Genomic DNA, 15,702 nt, shown 5'->3' on the forward strand with positions numbered 1-15,702 from the left:
GCCAATCACAGCCCTGGATCAGCCAATCACACGGCTCAGCCAATCACAGCCCTGGATCAGCCAACCGTTGTCCGTTCAGTGGATTGTGTGCATGTTGTCGTAAATGCAGTGCTCGGTAGAGCTGCATACACTCCAGTTATACGTTGCTGTGCCTTTTTAGCAGCAGAATAATCTATTGTAGAAATGAAATCACGTTTTCTTTGCTCCGTACCAGCAGAGCCACGGCGCTGTGTGTCTGTGGAGTTTAGGGCAACATCAGGTGTTTGACCCTGGACCCACCGAGCGGCTCCTGAAGCACTCGCTGGTTGGGTTTGTGCACTAATGACTGCATGTGCTGGCAGCAGCCCCACAAGGTCTGGTTCCTCTGTTGCTGTTCAGCTCATTGCAGCCAGACGACTCCGGTCTGTGTTCTCTGTCAGTGGCATTCTGGGAAACGTAGGACATCTTTAGGATATCGGCACAGATCGAACGAGTTTTTGAAGGTGGATAGTTTTTTTAAAAAATCGCTGCAGCATCAAAACATCAGCAGCTGATGTTCTCAGATGGCTTCATGTGTCTCCCGTCAGTGAACAAACGCTGTGAAGCTCTGTGAGCGTAGATCCACTGAAGCTCTGGTGTGGCTGGAGCTCACCATCTGATCAGCTCGTCACCAGAACAGGACTCCTCCGGTCCGAACACAGGAAACACGAAGCACTTTATTAGACTCAGCATGAATCAGAAGCCAAAGCATGAGAAGATGTTGATTTCATTTCTGGGTTCTAGTTTCATGAATCGCTTTAATATTCAGGGAAATGCTGAATGTCGCCACCAAGAGAATTCCCCCGTGTGTGTGTGTGAAGATGCAGGTGGAGACAGGTGGAGACAGGTGGAGACAGGTGGAGACAGGTGGAGACAGGTGGATACAGGTGGATCCAGGTGGATCCAGGTGGATAGTGTTGACTCCCTCTATGTCACATGAATGTCTGTGTGGCTCAGTAACAGCAGCTGGTCGTGAATGGATCTGAGCTGACAGGAACCTCTGGGAGCTGCAGCGGTTGGTCTCTTACACCCGGTTTGTTGTCGCCGTGGCGACGTTACACGGTGTTGCCTTAGAACTCTGGTTCCCTTTAACACACAGCAGCACGGTCCAGTTGGTTTCTAGATGTTCACGCTTACAGAACACGATGTCCACGTGGAGTCACAGCAGACGGGTTCTTGGTGGTGTCGGGTTAGAACTCAGAGGACACATTCGTTTGAGTTTTGAGTGTCGGTTGTTTTATGGTAGAAAGCAGCCACCCAAAGGCCTTTCTTCAGCTCGGAGGTTTTAGCTGCAGAAGTTTTTGAAGCTCAGGAGGTTCCCTGCACAGCTCCAGGCCACTCCAGCTGGTAGGATCAGGACTTAATCTGGACTTCTGTTCAGATTAACACGCTCCCAAATAAATCTACAAAACTGGAGAACAGCAACAACAACACACTGTTTTGTGGATACCAGTTTTTCCCCAGAACCCTCTGAGAACCCTCTGAGAACCCTCTGAGAACCCAGTGAGTGAAGCTGAACCGGCTGATGTGATGGAATAGAAGCAGGAAGCAGAGCTGGAGATAAATTTGCCAAAGTTGCTGCTCATTCGCTGTGTCGCAGCGCCGTGATGAGCCAGGATTTCATCAGCAGGTCTTCGCCGGCTCCTCATCGCGACGCTTCCTCTTCTGAGCGTCACGTCTGCGGCCGGGCTGGAGGCCTCGGCGCTCTGCTGTCCACTCAGTCCAGTCTTCTCCTCATCTTCATTCCTGAGTTACAGACACACTTCCATTTCAAAGGACTGTTGTGTTGGTTTTGTAGATTTCTATGACTGACATATTGTTGAATGTGAGTCCGTGTTGGAGCGCCCCCCACCGCCGTCTGGGCCAGTCGTACCGGGTCTGGGTTCATTAGGGTGTGTGTGAACGTGTGAGTGGATCACGTCTGGGTTTCTTGTTTTTTTTGTACCTCAGAACACTGTCAGTAATCGTGATAAACAACAATCTTTTTTTATTTGTCATGAGTGTGATTTGGACGGCGTCTGGGGAGAAATCAGCTGATTGTCCTTCATCCTCTCTGGACGCTTTAACTGAACAGAAAATCAGAGAAACAAGGTGTAAATACTGTTTTATAATTTCTGTCTTAATGAGTTTTGAAGATGATGAAAGTTATTAATAAACCTGAGATATATTTCTCTACGGAGCTTTGTCCTGGTTTCTTCACGCGTCTGGTCCAGACTGGGAGGTCGACACGCTCGCGTCCAGCCAAGTCCTCGTCCTGTTCTGGAGCCGAGCTCGGCCTCGGTGTCCCTCCAGCGTTCACGTCTCGTTGTGGGCGTTAAGGATTAAGTTGTAGACATGATGGATGATCTCCAATCTAATAATATCCGTTGACATGAGTGGGAGTACACCTTCCAACACCAGCCTCTTCAGGAACCCTGAACCTCTGACAGATTTACTGTAGAAACTTTATTTAAAGTTGAACTGGTGACAAAGCTCAGAATGTGATCGGTCTGAATCCATGCTTTGATCCATTTTAAGCTTTTCAGGCAATCACAGTTTAAGTTTTGTGAATTTTTTGAACATCCATAATTTTCCTTCAGTCAAGGCTCAGAGACGTAAGAAGGAGGTGATCTGAGACATATGCTGGCCTTTTAAAGTATGAATTGTATTTATTTTAATTATGCTTTATGCATAATTACAGCAGGACTGATGGACCTGCAGAAGCTCAGAACGTCTGTGGACATGTTTCTCCTTTAATAATGTGTTTAAAGGAAGCAGAGGGATGGAGCACAAACAGTTTATCTGGTGTGATACCTGCTAAGTCAGCGACAGCATGAAATAACTGAAATGTTCCCTTTCCTGTGGCAGAGGGAGTAAAATCTTAGCTGGTCTCACAGCTGCAGCGTGTTGACGGCTCCAAATACTCCAAAAAGAGGAACCAACCCGGTGTTCAGGAGTGTTTCGACCTGTCATCACGTCACGTGTTTACACATTGTTAGCAAACGAGCAGAAGTCGGGAAAGTCACGTCGACGTGGAAACGCTGCGCAGAGTGCAATAACAGAACAGATACTGTCTCAGAAGTTTCCTAGAAAATTACTGTCCTACCACATCAGCGCTTGGTTTGTGCATGTTCTGGGGTGGAGAGGACGGGTTGTATGAACAAGCCCCTCAGAAAACCTGCAGACACACACAGGAAGGCTGAATGTCACGTTGGCGTTACAGTGAAGTCCTCATCAGGCCTCCTGCTCTGGAGGATCTGACATCAGGACAACGCTGAGAGCTCATGTGTCTCTATGAGTGTGGAAACTGGAGATCGGGCCGATGTGGAGGTTCTAGCTGTCACCATCTTTGCAATATTCGACCCCAGTCTACTTCCTGGTGAATGTAAGCATGAGCAAAGAGGTGGAGCCCGAGTGGAGCTGAGGACATGTCCCTGTCACTCCAGGCGGCCGTGCTCCTGATGATGCATCACTCACGGCTTTAATGCAAATCAGACGAGTGAGTTCTGCCCCGTAGCGTTGTGTTGAACAGGCATCAGCTCCAGAGACCAAAGCTGCTTTCTGTAAGCACGTTTATTTCTGCTGGACACTTGGTCATTTTCACATGACCGTCTATGAGGGTTCAGTTGCTCTTGGACGCTGCCTCAAGTGGGCGTTTGAGGAACTGCAGGAACCTTTTTGGTATTTCCATGTTGCAGTTTCACATCAGTTCAACAACTAACGTGACATCATCTAAAAACCATAGCCTAACTCACCTGCGGTACTTTCTTGAACAGTTCCTGTGCTGGCTCCACCAGGTGGCAGCGTTTTCAGACATCGTATGACTAAAGGGCAGCTGGTCTGCTTCAGGTCCGTTATCATCCTCAGGATACAATAAATACAGACACTGATCTTCTGTGTTTGCTTTAGTCTAGAGATAGATGATGCTGAATCAGCTGATCTAGAGACAGCCTTTCACGCAGCTTTTTCTTTCCTTCCTGCTGTCCACATGTTGCTGCTTTCAAAAGCTCCTCCAGCAACCTTCAGGCAGCAGCCTCCCACCCTGACAGCTGCCTCTTTCACCGCAGATGCTTGCAGTGAGGCAGCCATGCCTGTTTTGTTTTTCAGTGAATTATCCATTTTAATGGCATCCTAGCGTGCTAATGTTCCACCAGAACAACTCCCCCGTCACCGTTCGGCGTGAACACCGTCAGCGCGTCCTGTTCTCAGCCCCACCCACTGTGATTGGTTTAAAGAAGTCCAACACGCCAGAGTGTTTGTTTCATAGCAGCGTACAGCTGAGATGCCTTCAGACCAGTAAGTAGCATCGCTCTGGATCTCAACATCACATGTAGATTTTCTTCCCAACAACCGTTTGATTGGCTAAGGAGTCGGTACGCTTTCATTCTGTGCAAAATGTTCTTTTGTTCACTGCAGCCCAGTTATTCATAAATACATCCAACAAGTTAAATTCAGTGGACGGTGTCTGTTGCCTCATCATGGACAGATGCAGTCCTCTTTACTCCTCTGCATCACTGGACGTCTGCAGTTAGTCACATCGTCCATCTCTCTACTTGTGCAGAGAAAGAAATGTCCTTTTTGGGACAGAAAAAAGAAGGACGGTGTTGATTTGGGCCATTTCGTCTCGTTTCAGATGTCTTTCAGTTGAGATTTTATTTGTAGATGATTCACTTTCATCCTCATGTGTAACATCTGAACACGTCGTTCAGACATAGGACGGCGTCGACGCTCTTCTTCTGCTACGTCAGGAGCTCACTTGTTTTTTTCCATCTTCTTTCCTTGTTGTATGTAATCCTATAAAACCCACTAACTCACCCACGAAAGTGCTTTTTACTCACAGATAACATCAATACCAAGCCGTGGTGTAACTTCCTGTTATTGTGAATGGCTGCCAGCGCTGTGTGGGCAAGGAAGTGAAATCCTGTAGTTTTTGTGGGTGAGCTGAAAAATCCCAAAGCTGCTGCTGCTGCTGTCATCAGTGGGAATTTTGCTTGTGAAACCAGTTCTACCAGTAGGCACCAGAGCAACAAGACCATGAATAAGGAGTAGTTTAATAGGAGGTGATGAAACTGCCTTTTGTCTCATAAACTGGGGCGAGTTGACTCCAGAAACCTGCCGTTAGAAGGCCGAGAGAGACGAGTGCTGCTGCTTTATGAACTCTCTCATCACGTCGTGCTCGTTGTGTTTACTGACGCCCACCGGCGCTCCGTCACAGGGCTCAGCTGAAGGTTGAGCCGCCGCCCTCCAAATCCTGCTCAGAGCATCGACACCGATTTCATCAGGATCCAGAAGTTTCACTGTGACGCAACCTGATAATCAGACGCTCATCTGGTCACAGCTGACTGCTCCGGGCTGAAGAGTGTGTGGCAGCGCAGGACGAAGGCCACAGAGTGAAAACACACTTTCACACGCGTTCATAGTTTGACTGAAGCAGCAGGAGATGAAGAGCTGGCTGCAGAAGAACAGCATCAGAGCGCAGCAATGCCTCCAGCAGAGTGGTTTCAGAAAAGCATCGACATGAGCCGCAGTCTGCAGCTGGCTGAGGCGATAGTTCATGAACTGTTTAGTGGATCGGTACCTGATGCTCGATGCGGAGAGACGGCAAGTAGGAAGCAGCAGGACCTCCACATTCATCTGTCTTTTGAGACCAGATATAAAGCTCATTACTTCTGATTATTTTCCACTGAACAGGGAGCCGTAGGAGCGATTATATAAGACCTCCCACAGCAGCTGGTCCTGGTGGCTGCTAACTGGCCTCCGATGACTCAGCATTAATGAGGCTGAAACTGTCTGGCAAGACTGAACTCTAAGTACACGATGAGCCCGTCTGGAGATAACGGTTCCAGTTTCATATGGGTTCCTTCACTCCTGTCTCAGACCGCCTGTCTTCTCCGTCCAGAACGTGGACTTTGCTGTCTTCAGACGAGTGTCGCGAGGCGGTCGGTGATCAGAAGGTCGGCGGTTCGATTCCTGTAACCTGTGTCCTGGTCGACGTGTCCTTGTCTAACACACTCCACCACCTGCCTGGTGTGGATGCGTATGGGTGGTTGTTGAGGTGGTCGGAGGGCAGTCTGCTCCCCCCCCCCCCGGGGCAGCTGAGGCTACAGCCAGAGATACCACCACCAGGATGGATGACTGACAGTGTGAAGCAACTTCAGTCCAGAAAAGCTCTGAGTAAATCTGATCAGTTAGAAACCTTCTTGGGTCAGTAATGAGCTTTGCCTGTAGGATGTGGGCTCCCCGTTAGTCGGTCAGAACCACGGAGGCCTCTTGGGTGTTATCAGCAAGGTCAAGAACCAAAACAGAGGAGTCCAGTGGCCTTCCAATTCCAGGAGCTTCCTCTTTAGCTTCATGGCACCTTTATGATGGGATGTTATCACTGAATGTGGTCATCATGTGGATCATTCCCAGACGTTGGAGCCGGTGGAGATGTTTCATGGAGCTCTGTTCTCACCCAGCTCAGTGACAGCAGGATGTAGCAGACGTGTCCATCTGGATGCTTTAGGGGTCAGAGGAGGACGTTAGCCTGTTTCCACTCTGTCTGGGATCGTATTGATCATTTCATTGTTTGCAGCTGAAGCTTGGTTTGACTTTCCTTTTCCTGCCTGCTGGGTGAGAAGAAGCTCCATCGTCCACACTGAGGACTTCAGGTTTACATGCACAAGGTGTTTCCAACCTGATCTGAATCCATTGTTGTTGTTGTTGTTATTATTACTGTTGTTGTTGTTGTCGTTGTTGGTGCAGCATCTCCCTGAGGTTTCCACCAAAGGGGTCAATAAAGTTCTATTCTATTCTGAATTATTTTCAGTGTACTGATGATCAGAATGGATGCAAACGGGCCGACTGAGCTCAGGAGGAGGTGGAGGAAGTCGGAGCTGAGCGAGGTCGGACTGGGAAGACTTTGGCAGCTGTCGTGATTCAAACTGTGTGTGTGTTGTGATCTGAACAAGTCCTTCTGGAGTTTAGGATTTCAAGCCCACCACATCTCTTGTCACCATCAGAACTCTGCAGCTCTCTACATGCAGACATTAGAACTTGGTACTGGTTGTAGCTGAGGAGCTCCGGGCCATGGGCTGGCTGGTGCGGCCCAATGAAACCGCCTCTTGCTCCGCCGTTATTCTCTGACATTCAAACGTTTCTGCTTGTAAAGACTGTTGGATTTTGCACATTTGTTGAGCAGAACTTTGGTCCCTGAATTCTGTTCAGCGTTTCAGTCAAAACAAAGTCATTGGCTGGAGCGTCTCTGTGACGAACTTCCTCACAGCGACTGAACTAATAAGTGATGTGAAAGTGCTGCTTCAACACCAGGAGAAGCTCCAGTTCCTAATGCGAGCAGGAAACCAAACATGAGTCAGCAGGAATTAGAGACGAGTGATTCAATGAGGCCACAACACGCCCTGCTATTATATGGACACACACACCGCCGCTCACACAGCACAGCTTTCTGCTGCTTGTCTTCTGAACGGCTTCAAACAAGACGGTCCAGATTTACCGGCGCTGGTCTCGACGTCCCAGAAACAAGTCCAGCTCCACGTGAACATGTTCAGGTCTCATCATGCTGCAGAAGCACCGACCGAGTTTCATCTGTTTGATGCTGATTTCTGACATCATGTCCTCATGTCTAAAGAATTCTTTTTTAATTTTCATTTCGTTCATTTGTTTGAAGCAGGAGAATTCTCCTGGTGTGACTCAGCTTGTTGAGACGTATGAAGGTCTGAGCTGTCAGCTGCTGATTGGTCCTCACGGAGACGCAACGCAGACACGAAGATGAACAACAACAACAACAACAACAACAACAACAACATTTATTCTGTACCAAACCATAAGAAGTCTGTTTATTTATTGACTTTGTTTGTTTGTTTTGTTCCTGCTTGTCTGCGTACTGCTCAGCTCCATACGTCACATCATATAGAATACAAATGAAACGTCGAACAGACATTAAACCACACAGAGATACAAATGTCATTTTAAAAAAGAAATTCTCAACTTGATCATGATCTCACTCATCTTTATTTATTTGATCTAACTGATGAAACTGTTTACGTCTAGCTGTATCTGTACATTGAGGTGCAGCCAGCGCCATCAGGACAGTCTGCTGGTTGTGTTACAGGACAGACACACGCTGAATAAAACTGAAATATTTTTAGCTACGTGTGACGAGTCCTTCTTCTTTTGACTTCAGCAAAACTAAACTAAAGTCTATATTTCTGCTGTGATGTTATTAACCAACGTTGGCTGCTTCCTCTTTGAACTTACCGTTAACTTACAACAGCTTGCTGTAGCTGTAACCCTGCAAGCAGAAGCACTCCAGCAGTTATTGCAAAGCCTGATTGCCGGGAAGTTTGGTTGCAGATGATGAATCAGATTTGAACTCTTTGGGTCGATTCACCTGCCATCGGTTTGCAACCAAATACCTGCAGAAGTAATGAACAGATGTGTGCTGGTGCTAATTGGAGGCTGCAGGTGGATCAGTGGTTAGCACCGTGGCCTCACAGCTAGAAGGTCGCCGGTTCACGTCCCGGTGAGGACACCCGGGATCTTCCTGCGTGGAGTCTCCATGTTCTCCCCGTGCAGCGTGGGTTCTCTCCGGGTTCTCCGGCTTCCTCCCACAGTCCAGAAACATGCTGAGGTTAATTGGTGATTGTAAATTGTCCGTAGGTGTGAATGTGAGTGTGCTTGGTTGTCTGTCTCTAAGTGTAGCCCTGTGATAGACTGGTTACCTGTCCAGGTGAACCTGCCTTCACCCTGAGTCAGCTGGGATAGGCTCCGCCCCCCATGACCCTGGTGAGGATGAAGGTGGAGAGATGATGGATGGATGGTGCTAACTGGTGATGTACGTTCTATCTGCTAAATGCCAGGATGCAAACATGATCACTGTGATCAGGAAAAATTAATATAATATAAATAGAACTACATAAAACACAATTCATGATTGGAAAAGTATGAAAAAGTGTTTATTTGTTCTAACACAGTTTTAAATTTAACCTCTTAAGACCGGAGCTCTTGTTTGAGATGCAAGAGAACAAAAAGTTAAAAAAATATAAAGAAAGTAAAATGTGTTTTAAAAATTAAAAAATAAAAATAAATAACAATAATAAAACAATAATAACATATATATATAAGTATGTAATTGTTTACATTTTTTTGACTACAGGTTAATGTGACCCAGGATGTGATGTCCACGCAGGTCCTAAGAGGTCAAAGAGGAAACTAGTTTGGTTGATGTTTATGTGTGACTTCCATCCCGTCCCCTGTTAAAGCACGCTGCTCTTTCATACAACTATAGCCAGCAGTACATATGACAGCAGCCCTCCTGTAGCCAGTCAGCCTGGACCAAGACCATCAGAAGCCCAGTGAGAGAGCTGCTGGTGACGCAGCTTCATTACAGCCAAACCAGGAAGTGAAGAAATATCAGATTCAGCCGCTGTGATGCAACTTTACAAGCTGGTGGAATTTTTTTTTCACATCAAAGCAACCACAAAACCTTAATTGGTTTGTGGAAATTTAACATTTCATGTGATGAGCTTTCACACATTTACTGACTTCTGTGTTTTCCGGTGTTTCTCAGGGATGCAACAGGTTTACGGCGAGCCGTGATGAAGCAAAGCGTGTCTTTACTCCACTTTCACAACGTCACACTCAGGTCGACGCAGGTTGAATTCAGGCCACACAGACGCCCAACTCACACTCAGATCTGATTTGTTCAATGTGTGCAAAAGCAAAGTAAAAACGATCACTGGTAGCTGACAGGAGGCCACCTTTCTGCCTCAATCAGAAGAGGATGAAACAACCTGAGGACTGAGTGGACGGGTCGCATGATGACCACAGAAGGAACACGCTTGTATATTTCAGGAAATTTCCCGTCCTCCAGAGCCACTCACTGGAACAGCCGGTCCAGACAACATGAAAGTAAAATATCAGCAGCTGGATGTGTTTTACTGGAGCTTTGCAGCGTCACTGTTGTCCTTTAGTTAAACTAATCTACTCATCTAACCAGTTAAACCATCACCGTCAAACATGAGCAGACTGTCCGGTCCTGACCTGTGCTGTTGCTGTAACCAGCGCTGACTCTGTCTCTAAATTACAACATGTTCTTCTTTCAAACTGCATAAAGGTGACGGTGGATCATGAACAGCCCAGAAAGCCTGAACCTTCAGGACCGTCATTCAGCTGAAGACAAATGTCCAAATGTCTCAGAGTGAAGTTCAGATGATCGATCTGCTCGACGGCCGGCGTCAGGCTGCTGCTCCACGGCGCTGCGTTCTGCTCCCACTGTTCACAGCAGCCGGCGGTCGTTGTTGTTGTTGTTGTTGTTGTTGTTGTTGTTGTTGTTGTTGACGCCACAACAAGCTTCAGATTTTAGAGTATTTAATTTGTAACACCAGCATCAGCATGTGGCTTCATTCTGACAGTAGTTAACACAGATGATATGTGAAGAAGGAAATCATGACGGTTCAGTCTGACTCTGGATCTGGAGCAACAGGTTCTAGTTTCATCATGAAGCAGTTTGACTTCATCTGTCTTCAGGTTGCTGAGGTCAGAGAGTCAAAGAGAATCTTCTCTGAAGCCTTTATGTCTCTTTATGAGGTATTATTATTATTATTATTATTATTATTATTATTATTAATAATCTCTTTATTTGTTATTATCTGTACTTGTCCCTTTAGAGCCGCTGGGTGACAGATATGGTTGTTGTTAACCAAACAGGGACCGTCTGCTACGTGGAATCCCGGTCGGTACCTTCCTGCTTCCTCTTGTGTCTCAATCACGTACCTCACTTATCTCAGGCGTGACCACAGTGTGTAAGTACAGTATTGCATCACAGCGAGGATCAGAGCGGGACGACTCGTAGAGACTGGCCCACTTCCTGTTTGTAAGACAGAAATTCCCTTTGACGAGTGGCAGCACATAAAAGCCGCTGGGCCGAGGCAGGCAGCACACAGCGCCAGGACGACCCGGCAAACAGCACAGCTTCTGATCCACAGCCGTCAACAGGTAACCACACGTCTCTTGTCTGGTTTGTTTCGTCTCCTTCATGTGGAGCAGATCTCAAACAGGACCTTTGCTTTGGGCAGTTTGAGTCACCTTCTAGTTTTTCTGGACAGACAGCTGTGATGTGTTGAAGGGAAGCAGACGTTACAGGACTTCAGCTGGACCTCCAGCTGGACCTCCAGCTGGACCTCCAGCTGGACCTCACTACATGAGTTGTGATGCAGTGACAGGAGGAACTACTTTCTGTCTCCCTGCAGATCTTAAAAACATGGAATCCGAGATGAGCCGCAACATGAGCAAAATGTGGAGCGACAAGATGCCCCAGGGACTGGACTTGGAGATTTCACATCATCCTCTCACCATGAGGCAGGTCGCCAACCTCGTCATCGCCATGGAGAGGCTGAAGGCCAGCACGTCGGAGACGGTGCTGAGCACCGACTTCAGAGACGAAAACCTGCTCAGCATCATGCTGGACAGCATCGTGGAAGGTAATCCCAGAGACAGGCTCTCTTCTGATCGTATCTGAACCGAGTTTATGTCGGATTCTGAAGGCAGCTGCTGTCATTAGGACCTGAGTGAGTTCCTGCTAACAGGAACCGTCTTTAGAAGAGTTTGGATCAGTTTCTGTAGAAGTCCAATTCAGATTAACTCAGTGATTCAAGCAGATCAGAACCAGGACAACACAACTAACGAAGCCGCCATTTGTCCTCTCAGAGCGAATTGTGTTCGAGAGAAGCACAGTTCCACTCGATCAGTTCAGCAGAACCGGCGTGCACCAGTGCAGCGTGACCGACTCCCAGAAGAGGAGCTTAGTTCTGGTCCAGAACAGCATGGAGCTCCACGCAGTGATGCTGCAGGGAGGCAGCGACAACCGCAAAGGTACTGGCATGTGACACGTGAGTCTGTGGTGTGATAGTCGTGCTCTGGGTCATAGCAGGGTTTCATTTGACTTTATTCGTCTGTGTTCTGTTTGATGTTTCACCTGAAAACTCTTCAAAGAGGATAAAAAATCTAAACCAAGCACCAAACGTTTCGCTCCACTCTGAGCTGTAATACCAACTGATATGTTGATTTAAAGTGTAAGAGATGGCGAGCCAAAGGGTCAGAACCACAAAGAGCTGAATGTTCTGAACTGTAGAATTGAAGGGAATCAAAGGATGAAGCTGCAGCAGATGGAAATCATACAAACTGGATTTTTCACACACCTCAGACTTTTGCTAATGCTTCAGATGTGCTGGTAACAAAATGAAAGCAGCATGTGTCCGACCGCTGTTACTACAATGAGCCTGTGCCGTCTCTCCTCAGTTCACCTGAACATGTCCACCTACGTGCACCCGACCCCCAGCACCGAGGCCCGGCCCGTGGCTCTGGGCATCAAGGACTCGAACCTCTACCTGTCTTGCCACAAGGACGGTGATGAGCCCCCAACCCTGCACCTGGAGGTAAGACTGCACAAACATCACACTGCGACGACACACTTAGCAGAACAGTTTCATACAACTGGACCGAAGACTAGGACAGCTGATCTATCTGCTCCTCTGACTTGAAGCTCGTGGGCCTAAAGCTGCCCGCTGTGAAGTGTTCTGATGTGGATCTTTGTACTCTTCAGGAGGTGACAGACAAAGACAGCCTGTTGAGAATCAGCTCAGAGAGCGAGATGGTGCGATTTCTCTTCTACAAACGGGACAGTGGGCTGAACATCAGCACCCTCATGTCTGCCCGCTTCCCTGACTGGTACATCAGCACAGCGCAGCAGGACAACAAGCCGGTGGAGATGTGCCAGGAGATCGCCCCGCGCTACAGAGCCTTCAACATCCAGCGTCAGAGTTAAACCTGCTACAGACAGAGAGTGGATCTGCATCTGGGGGTCAAGTTTGACCGTCTGAAGAAAACGTTTTTGCACTGAAGAGTGTAAAATATACTGCACTTGAGCTATTTGAAAGAATCAAGATGAAGAAGAAGCAGGAGTTTGTGTTTACTGTATGTACCGGGTACAGAAAGTAGAACCTTCATGTATTGACAGAGTCAAGTTTCGTCACAAGGTGGCACCATCGTGCCTCGTGAGCTTCCTGTGTATTTATTGTGCTGAATGACGGGGCACGTTGCTACTGCTCTTATGTATTTATTTATTTATATATTTATGCACAGTTTTAATCTGCTTACTAACAATTATTTAAATGAAGTGCAGTGAATCTTAAATAAAGCCTTTTTAATAATAAAGCCATTTAATTTGTGTTTTATGTGCTTTATTAGGATTTGGTAAACGACTTCACTGAAACAGGGATAAATGACGATCACACTCAGCCAGGTGTATAAAACACACTATATATATATAATATTATATATTCTACAAAAGTGACATATTTTCTGTGCACCTGATGGACAAGATTCATACAAACAAACAAAAACAATTAAAAACACAAAATAAAAATGTTTCCAGTGTTCACTACCTGCATGGACTTTTTGTTTACATGCTCTCCTTCAATCAGCGCGGGTCTTGTGCGCAGGCGTGCTGATCTTGTTCGAAATTTCAAATCGTCCAATCAGAGAAGAAGAAATGATTCCTCGCGGTAATTTCAAAACGAGATTTAGGAGCTCAATTGTTGTGGTGCTCGTTTAACGTATAAACCGCCGCGACGGGAGTGTTTCTACCACAGACAGACAGATATCTGTGGTTTCTACACCCGAGTGCAGCGACACGAAGAAAACGGCTTTTATGAATATGGAAGAAGGAGAATCCGTACCGGTGCTTTCCAGAAAAGGTTAGCGAGCTTATTCAGCTGCTAATAGCTAGTTATGTTTGTTAGCGTTAGCGGCCCTTGGTTAGCTAACTGTTAGCCGCTGCTAACGCTAGCGCTAGTTAGGAAGCGTTACCTTACATGACGGTTAGCTAACTGTTAGCCGCTGCTAACGCTAGCGCTAGTTAGGAAGCGTTACCTTACATGACGGTTAGCTAACTGTTAGCCGCTGCTAACGCTAGCGCTAGTTAGGAAGCGTTACCTTCCATGTAGTGGGAAACTCAGGTCACATAAATTAGTGCCTGAACGTCAATGGGATCACAACGAAAAGGCTCGTTGAGGGTCAGGGTTTGGGTTTGAACATTATTGGTCCTACAAATATAACTTTACTTAATAAACGTCTGTAACCGTTATTCAGCGTGTGATGACAAAAACTGCACGAATGTATGACAAGCAACAGGAAATCATTTGTTCCCTTTTAGTTTCTTAATTTTTATGACATACGTGGTCGCTGCTGCTGCGGTTTGTGGGTGGACTGGGCCATGCCCCAGAACTGGGTTTCAATCCTGAAACAGGCAACAGCAGCTACAGGGTGTCTGCAAGTCTTAAAAGTTCAGATAAAACACTGAATTCAGTCCCTGCAAAGAGGCCATTAAAAGGGAGTGACGTTAATTTCCAGTGCAGTGTTTCTTCCCTGCTGCAGACATGGAGCTGCTGGGACTGACCCGGACCCTCTGGACCCACAGTGGGGCGGTGGAGACGGTGCATGGGGCTGCTCTTCAGCACGTTTTTTGCACAGTTTGAGCCAAAACACTGTCAGTGCTGCTGTGTGGCAAGAAATACTGTCAGCTTGTAATTGGGAGCAAATGTTTCACTAAAAACAGGAACTAAATAAAGTATTGTTTGATCCATAACTGGATCCAGATCGGTGTCATACATAACAACACACATGAACAATATTCTAGCTCTTATAGACCCTCCTGGTTCCACCTGAGTCCCCCATTAAGTAGCTTTGTTATGCTGTAGTGAAAGATCGGTTTTGTATGAAAAGAACCTTGTTGGTAGAATTACAGAAAAACTTTTGTTTTTCAGAACAGCTCATTTATTGTGTATGATAATGGTCAGGACTGACGTAGTTGATGCGTTGCTAGTAGTTAACTGAAAGTCACTTCCAGAGTTTCCTCAGTGCAGGATGAAGCGAGCGTCGTCAGTCACCTGTCTGTGGGTTACTGTACAGGTGCACCCAGCCTGTCCTCCTGGAGCCAGTGTGTGCGCTTCTCCACTCTTTCTTTCATTAGAATTATTTAAACTAATTATGAAGATGGGTGCAGACTTTGTGCCTGTACGTGTGGCCAGTGTGTGATCATGTGGCTCTCCTGTGCACCACCGCCCTGTCACACTCAATCAGTTCTGTGGCTCTGATCCAGGTCGTTGTCTCCTGACCAGATCCTTGCTGGTGCTGTATCTGCTGGATGGACGTCGCTTTGGATTAAAGCGTCTGCTGATGAAACTGTAGAACTGTAGGAATAGTTTTAAACTGTCACTAGCTGCAGCTAGATGGCAGTACATGTCTCTGGATTGATGTTAGTATTGTTCCAAAGATTACACTCGAGGTCCAGTGGGTGGATGTTAGGTCCACATGAGTTCAGCTCACACATTAAGTATGACATTTAAAGTTGATTATCATGGAAAGTCATCCATCAGGCCAGTGTTTCATTCCTCTGTAATGTCTTTACAGAGCTGCGTAAACAGAAACTGATGGAATACTTGGCTGCAAAAGGAAAGATCAAGCCATCAGATCCTTTGTACGTATGAAACTCCAACGCTGCCTGAGATCTCAGTGTGTGTTCAGTGACATGTTGGTTATTATACCAGGGCAACGTAAGTCACTTCATTTTGTTCCTCAGGCCTAAAACCCAAGAAGCCCACCAGCATAAGAGGCCTGTGGCGTCTGCAGTAAAGGTAGTGTGTGTGT

At 46.8% G+C, this 15,702-nt stretch overlaps 2 protein-coding genes and 1 long non-coding RNA gene across 4 annotated transcripts in view; all 3 read left to right on the forward strand.

Annotated features, from left to right (window-relative positions):
- Positions 1-6: 6 nt before the first annotated feature.
- LOC103362338 (uncharacterized) lies at positions 7-2,197 on the forward strand. The gene is made up of 2 exons (XR_520458.1): positions 7-885; positions 926-2,197. It is a non-coding gene; the product is annotated as an uncharacterized LOC103362338 (long non-coding RNA).
- Positions 2,198-10,917: 8,720 nt separating this feature from the next.
- Positions 10,918-13,223, forward strand: LOC103362339 (interleukin-1 beta-like). Of its 2 annotated transcripts, XM_008288666.1 has the most exons (5): positions 10,918-10,992; positions 11,247-11,477; positions 11,704-11,868; positions 12,295-12,431; positions 12,599-13,223. In XM_008288666.1, exons 2-5 carry the CDS (start codon positions 11,258-11,260, stop codon positions 12,818-12,820), a joined length of 744 nt encoding a protein of 247 aa, XP_008286888.1. In that variant the 5' UTR covers positions 10,918-10,992; positions 11,247-11,257; the 3' UTR covers positions 12,821-13,223. The 2 variants fall into 2 exon arrangements, with proteins under 2 accessions (XP_008286888.1, XP_008286887.1); XM_008288665.1 differs by lacking the exon at positions 10,918-10,992 and having other exon boundaries at positions 11,032-11,477.
- A 385-nt stretch (positions 13,224-13,608) lies between these two features.
- ckap2l (cytoskeleton associated protein 2-like) overlaps positions 13,609-15,702 on the forward strand; it is a 12,462-nt gene continuing 10,368 nt past the window's right edge. Inside the window, exons 1-3 of the mRNA XM_008288667.1 lie at positions 13,609-13,751; positions 15,466-15,532; positions 15,635-15,689. Coding sequence (XP_008286889.1) covers positions 13,706-13,751; positions 15,466-15,532; positions 15,635-15,689 — 168 coding nt within the window. The 5' untranslated portion in view covers positions 13,609-13,705. The remainder of the gene's footprint in view (positions 13,752-15,465; positions 15,533-15,634; positions 15,690-15,702) is intronic.

Source organism: Stegastes partitus, unplaced genomic scaffold (genome assembly GCF_000690725.1).
Source record: "Stegastes partitus isolate 25-593 unplaced genomic scaffold, Stegastes_partitus-1.0.2 Scaffold569, whole genome shotgun sequence".
In the NCBI taxonomy this organism is placed as follows: domain Eukaryota; kingdom Metazoa; phylum Chordata; class Actinopteri; family Pomacentridae; genus Stegastes; species Stegastes partitus.